The 18548-nt window shown below is 39.1% G+C and overlaps 1 protein-coding gene across 1 annotated transcript in view; it reads left to right on the plus strand.

Annotated features, from left to right (window-relative positions):
- Fam210a (family with sequence similarity 210 member A) overlaps positions 1-18548 on the plus strand; it is a 48303-nt gene that overhangs the window by 20866 nt on the left and 8889 nt on the right. The window contains exons 2-3 of the mRNA XM_052155744.1: positions 7359-7871; positions 14421-14532. Coding sequence (XP_052011704.1) covers positions 7396-7871; positions 14421-14532 — 588 coding nt within the window. The 5' untranslated portion in view covers positions 7359-7395. The remainder of the gene's footprint in view (positions 1-7358; positions 7872-14420; positions 14533-18548) is intronic.

Raw genomic sequence — 18548 nt, forward strand, 5'->3', positions numbered from 1 at the left:
TAAGTTCTCTGGATTCCCCCAGTTTCTATTATGATGTTTCCCTTTATATCTCTAATTTACTTATTTGGATCTTTTCTCTTCATCTTGTAGTTAATTTAGCTAATGATGTATCAGTATTATTGAGTTCTCAAAGAACCAACTCTTTCTTTAATTGATTCTTTATATTTGTTTCTGTTTTATTTATTTCAGCTGTTCGAATATCTTATGCTGTCTACTCTTTTGGGGTATTATTTCTTTTTATTCTAGAGCTTTCATGTGTGACATTAAGTTTTTTTGTTTGTTTGTTTGTTTGTTTGTTTGGATTTTGGATTTTGGATTTTTTGAGACAGGGTTTCTCTGTATAGCCCTGACTGTCCTGGAACTCACTCTGTAGACCAGGCTGGCCTCGAACTCAGAAATCCGCCTGCCTCTGCCTCCCAAGTGCTGGGATTACAGACAGGCGTCCGCTACCACTGCCCGGCATGACTTCTGTTTCTATCATTTGAAAATCTGGTCTTTTCATAGTGACCTAGATTTCTCTGTGTTTTATTCCTGTTTTGTGGGTGTTGTCGTTTGTTTATTTTGTTTTGTTTTTATTTAACATTTTCCTTGACATCTATTTCTTTTGCTTGGACTTCAACACCTACAATTCTCTTTTCATGTCTTGTACTCTGCTGGTAAATCTTATCTCTGAGAATTTTCTTTAGCTTTCTCAGTTTTTCATTTCAGCTTTCTCTCAGTTTAGGTTTTCTTTATTTATTCTATTTCTTTGTTTAATTCTTTTATGTCATGAATAGTTTTCATTATTTTGTTCCACTGTTTCTCTTTTCACAGACTTTAATATGCTCTTTTCATTTTCTCTTTAATGTCCTCGGCATATTCACAATTGCTGTTTTGAAGTCCTTGTCTTAGCTTCAGTTATATTACCTTTCTCATGGCCTAGTTAGTAGGGCTAATGGTTTCTAGTGGAAGCATTTTGTTTTGGCTGTTAATACTTCCGTTTTGGGGGCTATTTTCAAGAAGGCATCTTGTAGGTATTGATATATGATCTTATCTTGAGGTAGGAGAAGGGGTTATTACAGAGCTGCAGAGGAACAGTGTAGATCCTAACGGAGGACAGGAAGGATAATGTGAATTGCTGGCCTTAGTTCCAACTTGGTATGGCCACTTTGGGTTCCAGGTAGAGAGTGTGTCTTGGTATCTGGGGGGGCAAGAGGGGGTATGGAATAGGGGTTTTCAGAGGGGAAACCAGGAAAGGGGATAACATTTGAAATGTAAATAAAGAAAATATCTAATAAAAACAAAAAACAAAACAAAAGAGGGGTTTGACATAAAGGAATGGGAATGGCTAGAAGGGAAGGTCCACTGGAAGGAAAATCTGGATCTATGCCAAGGTTAGGTGTAATTCTCAAAGAATACATGTTTTTAATTGATAAAAATGGTAGACTTTGAATGTTAATTTTTGTATCATGCAACTTATTAAATTTGCCATTTCTGCAAATCTATTGGTAGACACTTAGCTTTTTTATGGATCATATCATTGCAAAGAGAGATAATTTTACTTCTCTTCATAAGCACATGCTTCTTCTCTCTTTTCCTTTCATAAATGCTGTGGCTAAAGTGCTATATTGAAAAAGAGTAAATATCGTTGTGTTCAGATATTAGAAGAAGCACTTTATAGTTTTCCTCATTTTAGCATGGCATTGGCTTTAGGTTTGTTATATGTAGAATTTTTGTTGACTATTGATTTTTCCATACCTGATCTGTTTGAGATATTTATTGAATACATGCTTTTCCTATATAAAGATGTCTATAAAGATAATCAAAATTTTCATTAATTTTGTTGTTAGCTCTTTTAAATTTTCATATATTGAACCATGAGTGCACCCCAGTAGTAAATCTTACTTATTATGCTGTATACTTTTTTGACTGTGGTTAGAATTGATTTTCCGGTATTTTTGTTAGGGATTTTAATGTTCCTTATTCATAAATTATACTAGTTGTATCCTTGTCTGGTTTTAGTGCCAGAGTAGTGCTAACCTTGTACAATGAAATCTAACTTTAATTGGAGTATAGTGTCCAAGTCACCTTGAAATAGAAGATATCTAGTGTGTGTGTGTGTGTGTGTGTGTGTGTGTGTGTGTGTGTGTGTGTGTAAGAAGAAAGGGGGTCACATATTTGGACACAGAATGTTGATTATGAAAGTAAGGAGAAGGGGGAACGGTGGTTTTATAATATTACCCCTGCCCTTTACACTAGGATTTTGCATGGGTCAGTGAAGGAAGTGGCCATGGTTTGAGCAACTCAGGGGGAGAAGATGAAGAAGGGAAGCTACAATATATAGTAATATACTTTAATCATCACAATAATTACTATGACAAAAATATTAGTAGCTACGTTTTAAGGAAGAGGATAAAAGCTAACAAAGGCCTAGAGCTTGATTATTTCTCATAGAAAGTTCAGGTTGTCATCAAGATGTTACCTTCCAAAAGTGAGTTGACTCAAAAAACCATCCATTACCCCAGAGGAGATAGTGTTTATTATGGATCCAAATAAGAGTGATGATGTCATGGGAACCCAGATTACATGTTCCAGTTACATAATGGCTTCTTATTAACAGAACACAGGAAATCGTAAGTCAAGACACTTTTCAAATACACTGGTAGAAACGTGTACCGCCTGTAAATGAGGTACAGAAAGTCTCTGTTGTTTGTACAACAAAGCAGAAAGTCTCTGCTGTTGCCTCAAATACTCTCTGAGGACATTTGCAGACTGGTTTCTACCTGATAGTTTTTACCTGATAGGCATAGTTTTTATTATATCACAAGGAATGATTAAGAAGACTAAAATTGGTTCGAGGTAAATTGTAATTAAACTCTGGACCTGAGACTGTTATTGGTAAATCAGGGCTTCCTTCTTGGTACTATTGAGGAGTCCTTGTGGTTGTTAATCTTGATTTTAAAAAAAGGAGAGAAATTTAAGTGTAACTTTAAAACAGGCTGAGAAAAGTTCAAGGGCAGTTTTGTTTTTAAAGATTTATCTCATTTATGAATACACTGTAGCTGTCTTCAGACACACCAGAAGAGGGTGTCAGATCCCATTACAGATGGCTGTGAGCCATCGTGTGCTTGCTGGGAATTGAACTCAGGACTCTGGAAGAGCAGCTAGTGCTCTTAACAGCCGAACCATCTCTCTAGCCTGGACAATTTTATTAGTTAAAAGGAAACACACACACACACACACACCCATGCCCCATGGGGCTAGAGAGATGACTCAGTAGTTAAGAGCTCTTACTGCTCATACAGAGGACCCAAGTTCAGGCCTCAGCACATATACTCAGAGCGTTAAGCACCTATAAGTCCCGCCCTGAGGGTTGTGGTACCCTTCCTGCTCTCTGCCCACAAGGCATCATCCTGCTTGCAGGGACATATGTATACACACACACACACACACACACACACAGAGATAAATAAATAATAAGGTAAGCTTTTAAAAGGAAAACCTCATCCACTTGCCATCTGTAAATCTTGGTACCTGCCCAGGGGAAGAAGGTAGAGAAGAGAAGGAAAGTGTGTAATGTGTGAGTAGCTCCATGAGGTAGAGGAAGGCTTCAAAGAAGGAGTGGGAGAAGCCCAACCGAGAGAAGAAGACCAGTGTCTGAGAGACAGAAGAGAAGAAAGGGAAAGTTACACCACACAAAGGAGGGCAGACTGAATAGACCTTGATGGTGGTTCTGTAGCAAATGCAGAGAGTAGGGATTCTCAGAAGGAATAATCATTCCTCACATCTCTTTAGCATGACTTAAAGCATATCAGACCTGAATGGTCCCTTGACTAGGTGGTGGGGTGAGGGGTAAATTAATGAGAAAAACTAAGACCAGACGCCTCTTCAATTTTAGGTCTTACATGGTCATCAAATGGCAGGTACATATCAAACCAAGAGAGAACAAAATTAGGGCATTAGGGGTGTCTATATCTAAAGAGAATTAACAAAGTCTGTCAAGTTCTGTTTGGCAACTGGAAAAAATACCCTATGTAAAGTTCTTAAATTCATCATCCTAAATTTACAAAAGGTCACAGAGTTTCATTGGGGAGAGGAACAGCAGACTCAAACATTAAAATATTATTTGTGTACCTTGTAAAACCCTAGGGTACAATTAAGGTTATAAGTCATTATAGCACATGGCTATTTTAGATCAAGGAACATACATACACAACACAATTTCATTCCACTAAGATTCTGGAAAGCTAAGTTCCCATAGCATCAAATAAATAATATACTTCTTGAAAAAAGTATATAGCTAATTTAGGAGGTATGGAAGGATGCAAATTGTCAAACAATAAGGTTTATGGTACTGTTGTTCTACTGGATAAAATTGAGTCCACAAGTACTGGCAGGTATCCAAATTGGCCAGAAACATGTTCCCCAGAAAAAGTGCTTACAAAGCAAAGATATTGACTTCAGGTCAGGACTCCATGGAGAGGGGATCCACAAGTGGAGATAGACTTGCCAGAATTCATTCCAAGGGCAGAACATACTATCACAACATCCGAATAGAGTCCTACCTGGTCAGATAAAACCCCTAGTGGGTATGAAAGCTAAAGGAAAAATGAAATGGAAAGTTGCAGCCCTCAGACCCCAGAATAGTATGGTCCTAGGACGTTGAACAACACTGCACTATCTTGCAGGATGCAGGAAGTACCACAGTAGTACTTCCAGCTAGACAATTCATAATTGAAAAACAAACCAAAATTTATAAATGCACAAACCGGGAACAGTGACAAATGGTTTAGCTGTCACTGTGGTTCCACAAGTGAACCCCAAAATTAGTGTGAAATAAATGGCAAAGACTTTTGGCCATGTCAATATTGAAAAAGATTACAAAAAACCTCAACTGAGTATAACACAGATAAAAGCACTAATAAGAACATAAACATCTGTTGCAAGATATTTCCTATCCATTCACATTGAGGCAGTGAGAGGCCAGTGATTGGAGGGGAGAGAGGAGGAGAAGCTAAGAGAAGGAGGGATGGAGAGAGGCTGGTGGACCGAACGAGCAGAGCAGAGGAGGAGACATGGCTATCCAGATGGGTTCAGACGTATTTCTGGTGTTTCAGAGAGGTTAGAAATACTGGGATAATACTTTATCATTGTAAATTGGCATTATGAAATTGGGAATTTCTTATACATAAATATATTTGGTTAACTATTCAAGTTAAGAGTCATGCTTTACCGGGCATTGGGATGCAGGGCAAGACCTGGGACTTGGTGAAGAGGCCTGGCAGGGCAGTACTTTCATAGTTACTACCCACTACAAACATTGAAGGCAAAACACCTGAAGTTAGTTAGGACAGCATTACTATAAGCACATTTCTACCCATGACTTTTACAAAGAGAGAACAGGACACACTGGTAATTCTCAAGGGAATGGATAGGAAGCGAGAGGGGAAGGGAGGAATGGACAGTAAAGACCTACATGGTAAGACCTCCACTTGAGATACTATGTATTCAAAGGGCATAAGGAATATATAAGTAGAAAACGGTCTGGAGAGATAACTGGGCCACTAAAAGTACTTGCCAATCTTCCTAGAAGACACATGTTCCCAGCACTCATGTTTAATGACTGAAAACTGCCTGTAACTCCTGCTGCAGGAGATCTGACAGGTTTCTGGCTGCACATACATATTGAAATACAAATAAGCCTTTAAAAAATTAAGTGGAAGATAGGTAGGAACCAGAAAGTCACGTAGCATGAGATATGAAGGGCATAAAACTCCTGTAAAAGTGTAAATTCAGAATTCTAACAAATAACATACAGGCAGGATACTTCTAACTTCATTTTGTAGATAGACTACAGAACCAGTGCTCACAAAAAGTATTCAGTAACAATGTTTGACATTTATTCAGGATAAGGCTTAGCTTTAGCAAGAGCTAAAGCAGCAGTCTTTACAGTTAGGATATTAATGCTATAGGATGCTGCAGCAGTACCCCTTGATGAAGGGAGTATATGGTGGAATTTTCATTTACCATATCTAATACTTGATGTAAAGTCATTTACCATATAATACTTGATGTAAGAACCTGGAAGGGAGTGGTGTTGATTATTAGAGAGGAAATAAGGATGATCTTATAAGCTGGATAAAAGCTTTTCATTAATAAAAGCTTTTATATGATGGCAGATTTTGCTTTCTCTGTCAGCTGTCTACTCCAGATAATGAATCTTAATGTAAAAGTAGATGTTAGGAACTACTGGATTATTATTGAAATCTTACTGACTCTTCATAGTAATGCAACTTAAAATATAAAATCATCTGTTTTCAAAATGTTAAAAGGAATAAGTCGCTGGGATGAAGTAAGGACTATCGTAGTAGCTCTTATAATTCCATCTCCTACTGAGAAACATGCACTTAAAGAGGCTAATTTGCTCAAAAATACTATTAAGCTAAGGCCTTTCTTTTTCTGAAGTCTACATTCTTTTAAAATTATATCTTACCTTTCAGTAGAGTAGAGGGAGGTTAGTTATCTTTGCATTATGGTATGTGTGTAAGCTGCAAGTGTAGGTGCTGGGAACAGAACTTAGGTCCTCTGGAAGAACAAGTACCCCTATCTGCTGAGCCATCTCTCCAGTCCCTTGAGTTCTTTAGACAGAATCACCCTTTGTATTCCAGCCTGGCCCCCATCCTGTGATCCTCCTGCTTCCCAAGTACCTTGTCATTTCTGAATTCAACACTAATTCCAAGTCAAATCATGAGACATCTTTTTTTTCCTTTCTCCTCTCTTGATGTAGGGGAGAAAAGAAGATAAATACCAGACTGTTATCAGGCGGTTTCTTATCATCATCAATAGCGTATGTGATTTACAACTTTATTATTACTTGTTTGAAGGCTGTTATAGAATAGTTGGTACTGATCACAACTATTCAAACCTTAACACTTGTGAAAGTAACTTATATACAGAGCAGCTTTATATCAGGAGTAGCACGTGGTTCTATAAGAACCCTGTTAAAGTAATCATCATTTAACTTGTTGACTTGGGCTTGGACTCTGAGAGCAGAGTACATGGAATTATGTCCCCAAAAGATCTGTACTCAGATTTGTGCTCCATTGATTCTTTGTATAATAGAAGAGTTGTTACAAATATCCCATTTGTTATAAAGGTGCTTGTTAATGTTACCCTCTGAGATGACTACTTATGTTTAAAGAATGAGTTTTATGAAGTGCTAAAATCCCAGTGCCTTAAAACCATATACCTTACCATTTTTCCTACAGGTTAATTACTAGTTTGTCTGTCTTTTTATTTCTAATGGACAATAGTTAACTTTTAAGTAGTTTGACTTAAAATGGAAGTCTGTATATAATAGAATTTTTTTCTAACTCTAGTGTCTGTAGAAGCTGAAACCCATCACTGTCCTTCAAAATGCAATGGAATGTACCACGGACTATGTCTCGGCTGGCTCTCAGGACATTCTTGGAAGCACAGAAAGCCAGGCTCTTTGATCGCCATTGGAGCATAAAAGGACCATTGCTTGTGCATAGAGATGAATACAGAGTGGTTTGGACACCACACCTTCGAAAGCAGTGGCTACATTTATCTGCTGTTCAGTGCCTTGCGAAGCAAAGGAATCTGTTAGATGCTCAGCCACCTCAGCTGGGGGCTCTTCGCCATGAACGATGGGAGCAGGATATTTTATTCAAGAGGGATTTATCTTCCAGTTCCACATCCCAGGAAACATCATCAGAAAACAAGGAAGAACCAGATCCTTTGCAAGACAAATCTATTAGTTTGTATCAACGATTTAAGAAAACATTTAGACAATATGGAAAAGTTCTAATTCCTGTGCATCTAATAACTTCTGGTATTTGGTTTGGAACCTTTTACTATGCAACTATAAAGTAAGTTTTTGCTTAGTTGACTGCCTCCCACATTTTATCACAATACTAATCTTCTTGTTTATACTGATAGCCTTAAGTAGCTTTATTTTATTACCTGTACTATATATATATGTATGTCGGCAAGCATGTAGAGGTCAAAGGACAACTTGCAGGAGTCACTTCTCCTTTTGCCTTGTGTGCCCAGAGCTGAGCTCATGTCAAACTTGCAGGCAAGCACCTTTACCCACTGAACCATCTCACTGATCCTTAATTTTTTTTTTTAAGATTTATTTTGTTTCTAATGTGCATGTGAATGCAAATGCCCACAGAGACCAGAGGCATCAGCTCCCCTAAAGATGGTATTATAGGTGGTTGTAAGCTGCCCTGTATAGGTGCTGGGAACCAAACTGGCCCTGTGCAAAAACATCATACACTCTTAACTACTGATCTCTCTCTCCATATCCTCTCCCGCCAGTGCCTTGATAGACAGAGGAAAAGTACTTTTTATAGCTGTTTTCGCATTTTCTTGAGAATACCGAACATTTATTTATGGGTACAGCTTTTAACTGCCATCTCATTTACTCTTCCACCAACTAAATACAGCAAATAGTGCAGTTCTTCCTGCTTGTGAATGTGGAAGTGGTGTGGTCAAAGGGAAATAAACTAATTTGCTGGTAAGGAGTGGAGCCCACACTGAAATTGAGTAGGTTTGTCTGGTCTTTGAGCCGTCTCCTGGTCTCATTGCTGACAGTGTTGCATGTTTAGGAGGACTCAGAAGTAAGGTCATTATTTTATTACATTTATTTGTTGTTGGATAGATGAGTGAATGGCTGGGCCATGCATGTGGAGTTCAGAAGATAACTTGCAGGAGCCACTAATCCACCATGTGGGTCCTGGGAACTCAGATTTTCAAGCTTAGCAGTAAGCCCCTTTACCCACTGAGCCGTCTCACCAACCCCATGAGTTCTGTAATGCTGCTTCTACATATGAAAAGATACTCTTTGCTGTATGTGTATGTTACTGGTGGAAAATTCACAGGATATCTTTTGCCAAAGCCTAGCTAACATGAACTCACCACAAGCTAAGACTGTGACTTATTCACTTAGATTCATGACGTGGTAAGGAATTTTGTTCTAACCAGAAGTGAGACTGGTTAGTGTACCCTCAGGATGTTCAATATAAAATTTCTAAATACATTTTTTGTGTCAGTTCCTGTCTTCTAAGATAAGTTGTATTCATCACCCTGCTGGAAAGCAGGGAACCCTGCAGTTCTGCCCTCGGGGGCTGTGTGCCTGAGGAGTGACCTAGGCCCGAGAAGCCACGTGTTTACTCTTCTAATCAGTCTAGAGTAATGTTATATTTTACAAAGTCCACTGCTTTTAATGTCAGGTTATGTGTAATGGCTTCTTGTTAAGGCATTAACAAAATATAACAGTTGTGAATATGGAGTTCACCCTGTGGCATAAAAGCTGGTGAGCCCGATGAATATAAAATAGGTGCTGGGGTGGTGCCTAGGCTTAGGCCCTGAAATACACCAAAGTCAGGTGACGGTGGAAAGCAGAGAAAGCTGGATTACTCAGTATGACCAACATGTAGGAGAGGAACAAAGAGGTCTAGTTAGCACCAGTGCACTCAGAGACCTGGTCCCACTCTGGTACTGATGCAGGGTTAGGTTCAAATGGAAGACAGGAGGAAAGTGTAACTGAGCAGTCCTGGTCCAAGTGTGGGCTCAGCACTGACCACCATTGTGTGGTTTGCTTCTGCCCTTCATCTAGTCTTTGGCTGGCCTCTGCGCTCTAGCATTTTCTTTTAGCCAATGACAGACAATTTCAGTCCTTGGGGATCACTGTCTTACCAGCTGAGTATAGGAGCACAATTATCTTCCTTTAGAATGCCTTCCCTCCTGCGGGGATGGCTATAGCCAGTCTCAAGATGGAGGATATGATGTGCTATTCCTGGGGAATTAGAGGGTTTGGATATTCTTCACTGCAGTTCTAGAAAAACAGGTTTTCTTTATGTAATTGATGCTATTTTGTTTGTTTCTTTGCAATATCGTCTTAGTTAAAGACATTTTCTGTACATGTTTAATAGTTGTAGAAGTTCTCAGAACTGCACTATTTTTGACAGAAGGTATTTGGTTCCTAAGGCCATGTAGTCCTGCTATCTGATATGTGGCTTGTTGTTGTTGTTGTTGTTGTTCTTGTTGTTGTTGTTTTAAAGCTTGGGGATTCTTGACATTCAGTATTGTTAAGATTATGTCTTCCAATTTCTAGTCATGGGGGAAAATCTTATATCTTTATGAGGTTCTTGTTTGGCCTATTAAATGAACTTCCTCCTTTTACTTTCTTGTTTTTTCTTTTTCTTTTTCTTTTTTTTTTTTTTTTTTTTTGATAAACAAATTATATTATTGGAAAAGGCAGCCCCAAAATAATTTGGAGATAGTTGTATTTTAGATTCCTTTAGTTCACCTAAGGTAGTGATTTTGTCACCCATGTCTTAGTCTTATCTTAACGCTTTTTCTGTAAGATGTTGGGTCAAAATATAGATGTGAGATTGCCTGATTCTAAATCATACACTTTGGGCATCACAACTTGCTCTGGTTCTGTTGGTAATCATCGGACTCTGCCAGCCAGAACTACCACCTACTGCCCAGCATCACAGCCTGTCCTAATGGGTGCAGATTATACTTGATGCAAACGTTCATTTATTTCAGTGGAAGACTTAATCACAAGTAACACTTAGAAATACTTTTATCTACAGAAGAAAACGATTTGACACATGTTCCACTAGGAATGGTTTACTGTTCAGTTGAAGTTTTTTGTTTTTTGTTTGTTTTGTATTGTTTTGTTTTGTTTTTTGTTTTTCGAGACAGGGTTTCTCTGTATATCCCTGGCTGTCCTAGAATTCACTCTGTAGAACAGGCTGGCCTCAAACTCAGAACTCCACCTGCCTCTGCTTCCTAAGTGCTGAGATTAAAGGCGTGCACCACCACTGCCCGGCCCAGTTGAAGTTATATGTGTTAAACTCAAGTTTTTCATCCTGCTAACAAAAACATTGTAGTTCTGTAATGGTAATCTGTTAAACCACACTGAGCTCCTAGTTGGTGATCGCACTTCTCGTCACCTGCCACCACCAGAGTTCTCTGGATCCCCAAAAGGAAATAAAGAAATGAATTTAATGTGTCCTAACACCACAACAGCTGGGCTTCTCCCTAATTCCATGTGGCTAACCCACTTTCCCCTCCGATATTCCTTAGTTAATATTTATTAAATCTGTATTTCATCTCTGCTACCCCAAGCCCAGTTGGAGGAGTGGCCCCTGGGGCCAATTTCCTGACTCTTACATGGATGGATGATTTCTCTCTGCAGCTCTTAAGTCTGATGTCTCTGCTTCTCCATCATGGTGGTTCTGCTCCTTCTACCTTATGTCCCTTGTCCAGAAAATCTAAAAGTCCCGCTTCCATCTCCCCACCCAACTATTGGCTGTTACTTTGTTTACCAATTATAAACCAATTGGGGACAGGGACCCTCAGTGACTGAACACATAGATTCCCATGTGATTTGGAGCCAAATTAAGACAGAGCATCAAAACCAATCCTCAACATCTTACCCTTTATGTCCAATAAAAAGGACTCTTCTCTGAGACATAAATGGAGCACAACCATAGCAATTACGTAAATTACAAAATATGATATACAGATAGCATCTAGTCTATATTTGTCAATTACATAAAGTACTCTACCATTTATCCTAACTTGTTTACAATTCTATACCTGAATTGTGTTTTGATTTTAACTTGTATTACCATCTGAAAACCATCCTTTCACATCTGTATCATCTTCTTCAATATTAAACAACTTAAATTTGATTATGAGACTATAACTAGTCTTCAACCCCATCAGAAATCCAAGAATGAATTAAATATTACCTGAATATATAGGAAGCACAAAGTTAGTTTCCAAAACTTAAACAAATTGTAGAGACAGCTGACTACCTAGACAGTCCCCTATTCCTCAAAACAGTTGGAGCATCTGTCTTCAGCCTTCTAGTACAGAACCATCTGACAGACCTTGAATGAGGCAGGAACTATAAAGGACTAGCTTACTCTGTCTTGGCAGAGCCAAGCTGCCAACTATCCTGCATTGTGTGACCTTTCTTGGACAGTATTTTGTCTGTAGATGAATTAGGGCAATTTTTGACCAGCAGCTACCTTGCCATAACTGGAGCAACTCTATAGTGAGGTTTTGATGCTTAGTTTCTTCTTTGAACCATGAAGGAAATACTGTCAGAAGTAGACATGTCTCGAGTCAAAATTTCTAATGATAATGAAATGAATAAATGTCTTTTTTTTTTTTTTTTTTTTTTTTTTTTTTTTTTGGTTTTTGGTTTTTCGAGACAGGGTTTCTCTGTGTATCCCTGGCTGTCCTGGAACTCACTCTGTAGACCAGGCTGGCCTTGAACTCAGAAATCTGCTTGCCTCTGCCACCCAAGTGCTGGGATTAAAGGCATGTGCCACCACCGCCCAGCTGGATTCCTTATATTTTTAAAGACTCTCAATCTATATAAAGTATAACTGAACTGTTAAACCTTGACTGCTCTTAACTATTTCTATTTAAATATTGATCTTATTTAATATAATTAGATCAGAATGTAATATAACCATGAGTTTACTGTCTGGTGCCTAAACAGTTTATAATAGCAGCCATTAGAAGTACTGAGTATAAGTATAACTAAGATGCATAGGTACAATGCCTATCTAAGCATAGCAGTATTAATTTCAAATTTTGTATCAATATATAAAGATCTATACCAATGAAAACCTTAAATCTATAACAGTATATAACTTCTGTACCAATGTAAGAAATTATAACTTTAATTTTGTTACCAATTATAAAGATTTTTATCAATATAAGATTATGGCTAAGCCGGGTGGTAGTGGCGCACGCCTATAATCCCAGCACTCTAGGAGGCAGAGACAGGCGGATTTCAGAGTTCGAGGCTAGCCTGTTCTACAGAGTGAGTTCCAGGACAGCCAGGGCTATACAGAGAAACTGTGTATTGAAAAAATCAAATCCAAACAACTAAAAAAAAAAAAAAAAATATGGCTACATAATGTTTTGTTTAAGACTAAATTTAGTAATCAATCCCATCTATGCCCTCCCTGTTCAAAATTATGACCATTTCCAAATTATCCCATAAAGGGACAACCTATCTATAATTTATAAAATAACCATAGCCAGACACCCAGACCCATGGGATCAGGATGGCGGTATTCTACAACTTTGTCTTGTTGAATAGGAGCGATGGAAAATTTTTAAAGGGGTGGGAACGGATAGAAAAATTAGAAAATTTGGGTTGGCTTAAAAAGGCTAGTTTTAGTATCTGTTATCTAGACTCTGTTTGATTGAAGTTTTGGGATCTGTCTGAAAGGCTGGATGAACCGAGTCCATCAGAAACCAGCAGTAATTTCTGAAACTGTTCTGGAAGCAAGTCTGTGGTCAGCATTAGGAACAGGGGCTGGAATAACCGGTCATTTCAGTGTCCTCGCAGGTGAGTCTTGTCAGAGCTGTAATCTCAAATTGAGTCCCTGCGCTCCTGGACATCTAAAAATAACCATGTCTGCCTTCTTCACCATCCAAGGTTCTGAGAGGCATCTCTGGAGAGGAAGAGACTAGAAAGGAAAGGAAATGGTGGTGTTCTGGGGCAGTTCTTTCAATTACAGATTTTTATATTAATATACTTTTTTATATTAAATTTCCTAGATATGATAATTATAAGTTTGTGTCGATGATTCTGTATCCTGCTTCATATTATCTAGAGTTATAGTCAGGAAAGATTAGGATAATGGGTTATAACTAAAAGAAGAAACTAAAATTATAAAAGTCAGTATTTACCAACTAGGTTGCTCTCTCTACCCTCTTTTCCTCTGAGAATCTGTTGCAATTTGTTGTAATTATTCCTTACCTTCCATTTAATCTGATAAGAAGCCTACAGGCATACTTTTAGAATATGTTAAGCTCACAGAATCACTCATTCTTTGCATAATATTGTAGAAAAGATATATGAAAAGTAAAATTTAAGATCCTGAAATGTGAATTAGAGTATTCTAAGGAACATGGCGATTGGGTGAGGAAACCAAGTTCTGACCCTGCTCTCCTGCTTGACTTAAAGCCATTGCTTTAACTGACAGGCATGTGCAGGCTCTAAGTAGTCTAACTGGCCACAGGAGAGAGAGGCAGCAGAACTACCTGAGCACGTGCAGGGCACAAAGGGCGGAAGCCTCCTGCAGAGCCAGCTAGGCTTTGGGTCTGGTTTGGTTTCTTGTTTGGTGGTAGTGGTGGTAATTTGATTTAGGTTTGTTTAGTTTTGTTGCTGTTGTTTTGTTTTTTGAGATACATAGCCCAGGCTGGCCTCCCATTCCTGAGCCCTCAGCCCTCAGCCTGGGGCTCTTGAGCAAATAAAATTTAATATACATTATCCAAATTTGTAGTTTATGTTTTTAGATAATCTTCTGAAAATACTGTCCTTAAAGGTTTGCTTAATCATGACTTAATTTGTGTTTCCTTTGCAGAGGTGTGAATGTCATCCCCTTCCTAGAGATCATTGGGTTACCTGACAGTGTAGTAGACATCCTGAAAAACTCCCAAAGTGGGAACGCACTCACAGCCTACGCCATGTTTAAGGTGGGTTCCTCACTTACCTCAGACTGCATACTCCTTGGAAAACTCACATTTTGTTCTGACTTGTTTTTCCTTTTTTTATCATTTAAATATCCTATTTTCACCTATTGTATTTCTAATGAACATCAAGTACAAGAATTAAACTCTGGCTTTAGGAAGAAGTACCCTGAAAACTGGTAAGTGATCATGTGCTGGATCAGGAGGCCTTGGCCCCTCCCTGACTTACTGTTGAAATGTAACATTTAAATTATTGTTATGACGGTTCATCCTGTCTCACTTAGTGGGATTCTGAAGGCTTAGTTCCCAGGGGTTCTCATCTTACACAGCTCTGTAGCTTCAGGATGTAGGCACTATTGAGTTCATAGAGTTTCTACACCTGAGTGTCATCGTAGAAGGGAAATCTCATTGTAAATCATTGAATTTAGCTATATTAATCTCATTTTTTAAAAAATAAAAGATTCCATGATATCTATTTCTAAATGAACTTTTTGGGAAAGTAGGTATTATGTTGCATAAACGTACATAAAATAATGACTTAATAGTCATTCAGATGTAATTTTTTTTTCTGTCATCTTTTCTGAATCATCTGAAATCTCAGGCAGTTTTTCTCAATACTTAATTGCTCTGTTTTTCTCACATTATGGTATGTTAAATTTATAGTGTTTATAGCTATAATAGATAAAATTTAACCATTATATATTAAGGTATATGATGGTGGTTTCAGTCATTTTTCTGACTCCTTGCCCATGTGCTAATAACGTTTCATATTATCTGTTTTAAGTTTTCTCTAGGTGCTTATGAACTTGCAGGAGTTCAGGGGCCTGTGTTTGTGGTTTTGCTCTCTTTGGTGTACTTCTGGATACATCAGTGCTCAGCTTATTTGTAAAGCTACAAATCCTGTGGATCCCCACCCCACCCCCCATGTCCCTTTGTGGGATAAGAAATGAGTATGGTCCTGTTTTCTATAACCCACTGCTGCAGACCAAACTCAGCCGCGGGATACCCAGGATTCTTTTGGTCCAGGAAGGCACAATTAAAATGACACACAGACACTGAGGTGGTTTTTGGATCTGAGTGTAGTTTTTGTTTTAAGGCATGAGCCTTTAAGCATGAGGGATTTACATTTACATATCAAAAGATGTTTCCTTTAAAGCTGGCCCAAGGAACAATTAGCATAACCATTCGGCACAAGGAAGTATAAAATCAATCAGGTAAAAACGTTTTTTTCTGTGTAACAAATTTAGAAGCTCGAACACAGACAACATCAATCTTCTTGATAGAAACTTTTAAAGAGACTTTAAAGGACATTTAGTCAAACTCCCTGAGTCTAAATGAGTCTCCGTGAGTAATAAGTATCCTGAATCACACCTGGATAAGTTAAGAATGTTGTTTTGGCCAAAGATACCCCCCCCCCCAGGTTGGGTCTGCAGGACAAAAGCAGTTCCTCACCAGCTTCCTTGAGGCAGCTCTGAGCTTTGCATCAGCTCAGCTCAAAAGTAAAATTCTTTCTACCTTGCCCAACACCCACCTGTTCGGCTAGGACGTTGTATAAGGTTCTTCAGATGTAAATATCTTCTAGTCTGGATTGTTTCAAATCAACCTGTCCTGCGATGGTGACTGTGAAGATCAAAAAACAAAAGAAACTTGTATTTTTCATGTGTCACTAGTTAAACTAGCCTCTTCTTAATAACATATCTTTTAAATTATGTCCAATGACTTACAAGCCAATATACAGCCAAGACACGTGAAATATATTTATACCACTGTGCTAATTAATGCTTTTCATGCCATAATGTCAGAACCATACTTCATTTACATACTGTTGGGAGGTAAAGGTAATTACTGGAGCAAAGCATTGCAGAATTTTCTGGCTAGTGACTTACTTCAAGATGGATTCTTTTACATCTTAATTTGCTTGGTTTTTCTTAGTCCCAGCTACTAAGAAGGGGGACAGTTGAGCTAAGCAAATTGCCAAGTGAGATTTTTGGCTTCTGAATAGAGGTGTTCAGAAGGGCTCCAGGAGACATTTCTCGCTTCAGTCTGTAAAACTTTGTCTTACAGAGTTTACTGGAGCCTCTGCGGCAATCCACAATACCTTAAATAGAACAGCAGAGATACCTTTTCTTCTTTAATCTCCAAGAGTACTAGGTGGCTACCTGGGTATACATCAGAGCTCCCTCAGATGCCCTTTATCATGCACCTATAGTTTACTGAAATATATCCAGCTCTGACTCCATGCCGGGGACCAGGAGGAATTCACTAATTACAGAAAACATTGTTGGGCCAGGTATGCTGGAGCATGCCTTTTAGTTCTAGTACTTGGGAAACAGGAAACAGCTCTCTGAGTTCAAGGACAGCCTGGTCTACATGATGAGTTCCTAGACAATAAAACCCTTTCTCATAAAAATAAAAGACAGGAAAGGAAGAAAATAAAACACTACCATGAAACCCCCACCCCCCACATAAAGCACGTATCCTAGGAAGTAAGAGTGGGAGGGGCCATGGACAATTGGAGAGACAAAGAAATGAAGGGGTTAAATAGCGCACACACACACACACACACACACACACACACACACAATGTATGTATATTTAAATTATTCTAAATGTTAAGAAAGACTATAGTTAAGAGTGCTTGACGCTCTTGCAGAAGAGCCCCAGATTCAGTTGTCAGCTCACAACCATTTGTAACTTTGGCTGGGGGGGGTCCAGTGCTGTCCTTTGACCTCTGCCGGCAACAGCTCACAGGGAAAAGACTCATGAACAGAAAATAAATATTTTAAAATAGTTTTTGAAGGAAAATCCATATAAAGAGGAGTTTTGGTGTGTGTTAGTTTGGGTTTATTTTTGGTTTTTTGTCCATCCTGTCCCTTTCCCTTCCTCCTCTTCCTCCCCTTCTCTCCAAGATTGCAAATTTAGATGGGAGGTCTTTTAAGCAGTTAGCAGATTGATCTGGTAACTCTTTTGGGGGTGGGGGAAGCAGGAGAGGCTGTGTTCCCAGCAGAGGAAGCTTAGAGGGCTGCAATGCTAGACACTGTGGCTGGAATGAGCCAGAGTCTTGCCAGATTGGCCTGTGAGCTACAGGGTCTGCAAAGCTATTGAGTAGCTTTATGCTTGTGACCTCTGTTTCAGCAAAATCAGCACAACTGCTATGCTGAGAACCTTTCCCATTAGGGCCAAGTAAAAACAGAAGCCTTGGCCTAGGCCTTCACATGTTCAGCACCCTAGTGCTGTCAGGAGAGGCAGAGGAGAGTGGATATGTTTGCAAGAAATAATGATATGCAGTCTTAATGATATGCATGCAAATTACGTTAAAGAAACTCATTAAGAGCTATTCATTTTGGCCTGAGCAGCTAGAAGAACAAAGTTCCCTGTGCTGAGTAAGATTTTGGAAGAAGCAGGATTGACTGGGACAACTGAGGTCAGTGAATTTGTGCATATTAAGTTTTAAAGTGGATTCGGATATGCAAGTGAGGTAGGTAGTAGCTATACATTATTAGAATTCAGGAAAGGGGTTCAATATGGAGATGTAAATGAAGAATTCTTAATATACAGATGACCTGGGCAGGCCTACATGGGCGTGAGATAGTGGAGAAGAGTCTCCAGACGTTGATGGACAGCTAGAGTGAAGTGGCCAGTGAGCCTGAAGCAGCTGCGCCATGGTCCTGGCACCAAGTGCGGGACTCGGGCCGTCTTAGAGTGGGCCCAGGCTGCTCATTAGGTAATGGTGTGTGTGGTTTCACAGAAGCCATTAAAACTTCTAAGAGCAGGTTGGTGGGAATAGAGGAGCAGTTGTGAAAGATTGAGGGAGCATGCTTGGCGCCTTGCAAAGGCTGCTTGCGTGTAGTGTGCCTGCTTGACTCCTGGTACCAGGTGGCCATTTGCTTCTGTGAAGCTCTTGCACTGCTTCAAGTCTCCTGATTCTTTGTCCTTTTCTGATCAAAACATAGAAACCTAACTGCGTAGCTAGGGAGCGGTCAGCTCCAGACCCTGCAGTGTGGGACGGGAACATCCACACA

This window comes from Apodemus sylvaticus, chromosome 13 (genome assembly GCF_947179515.1).
Source record: "Apodemus sylvaticus chromosome 13, mApoSyl1.1, whole genome shotgun sequence".
NCBI classification, from domain to species: domain Eukaryota; kingdom Metazoa; phylum Chordata; class Mammalia; order Rodentia; family Muridae; genus Apodemus; species Apodemus sylvaticus.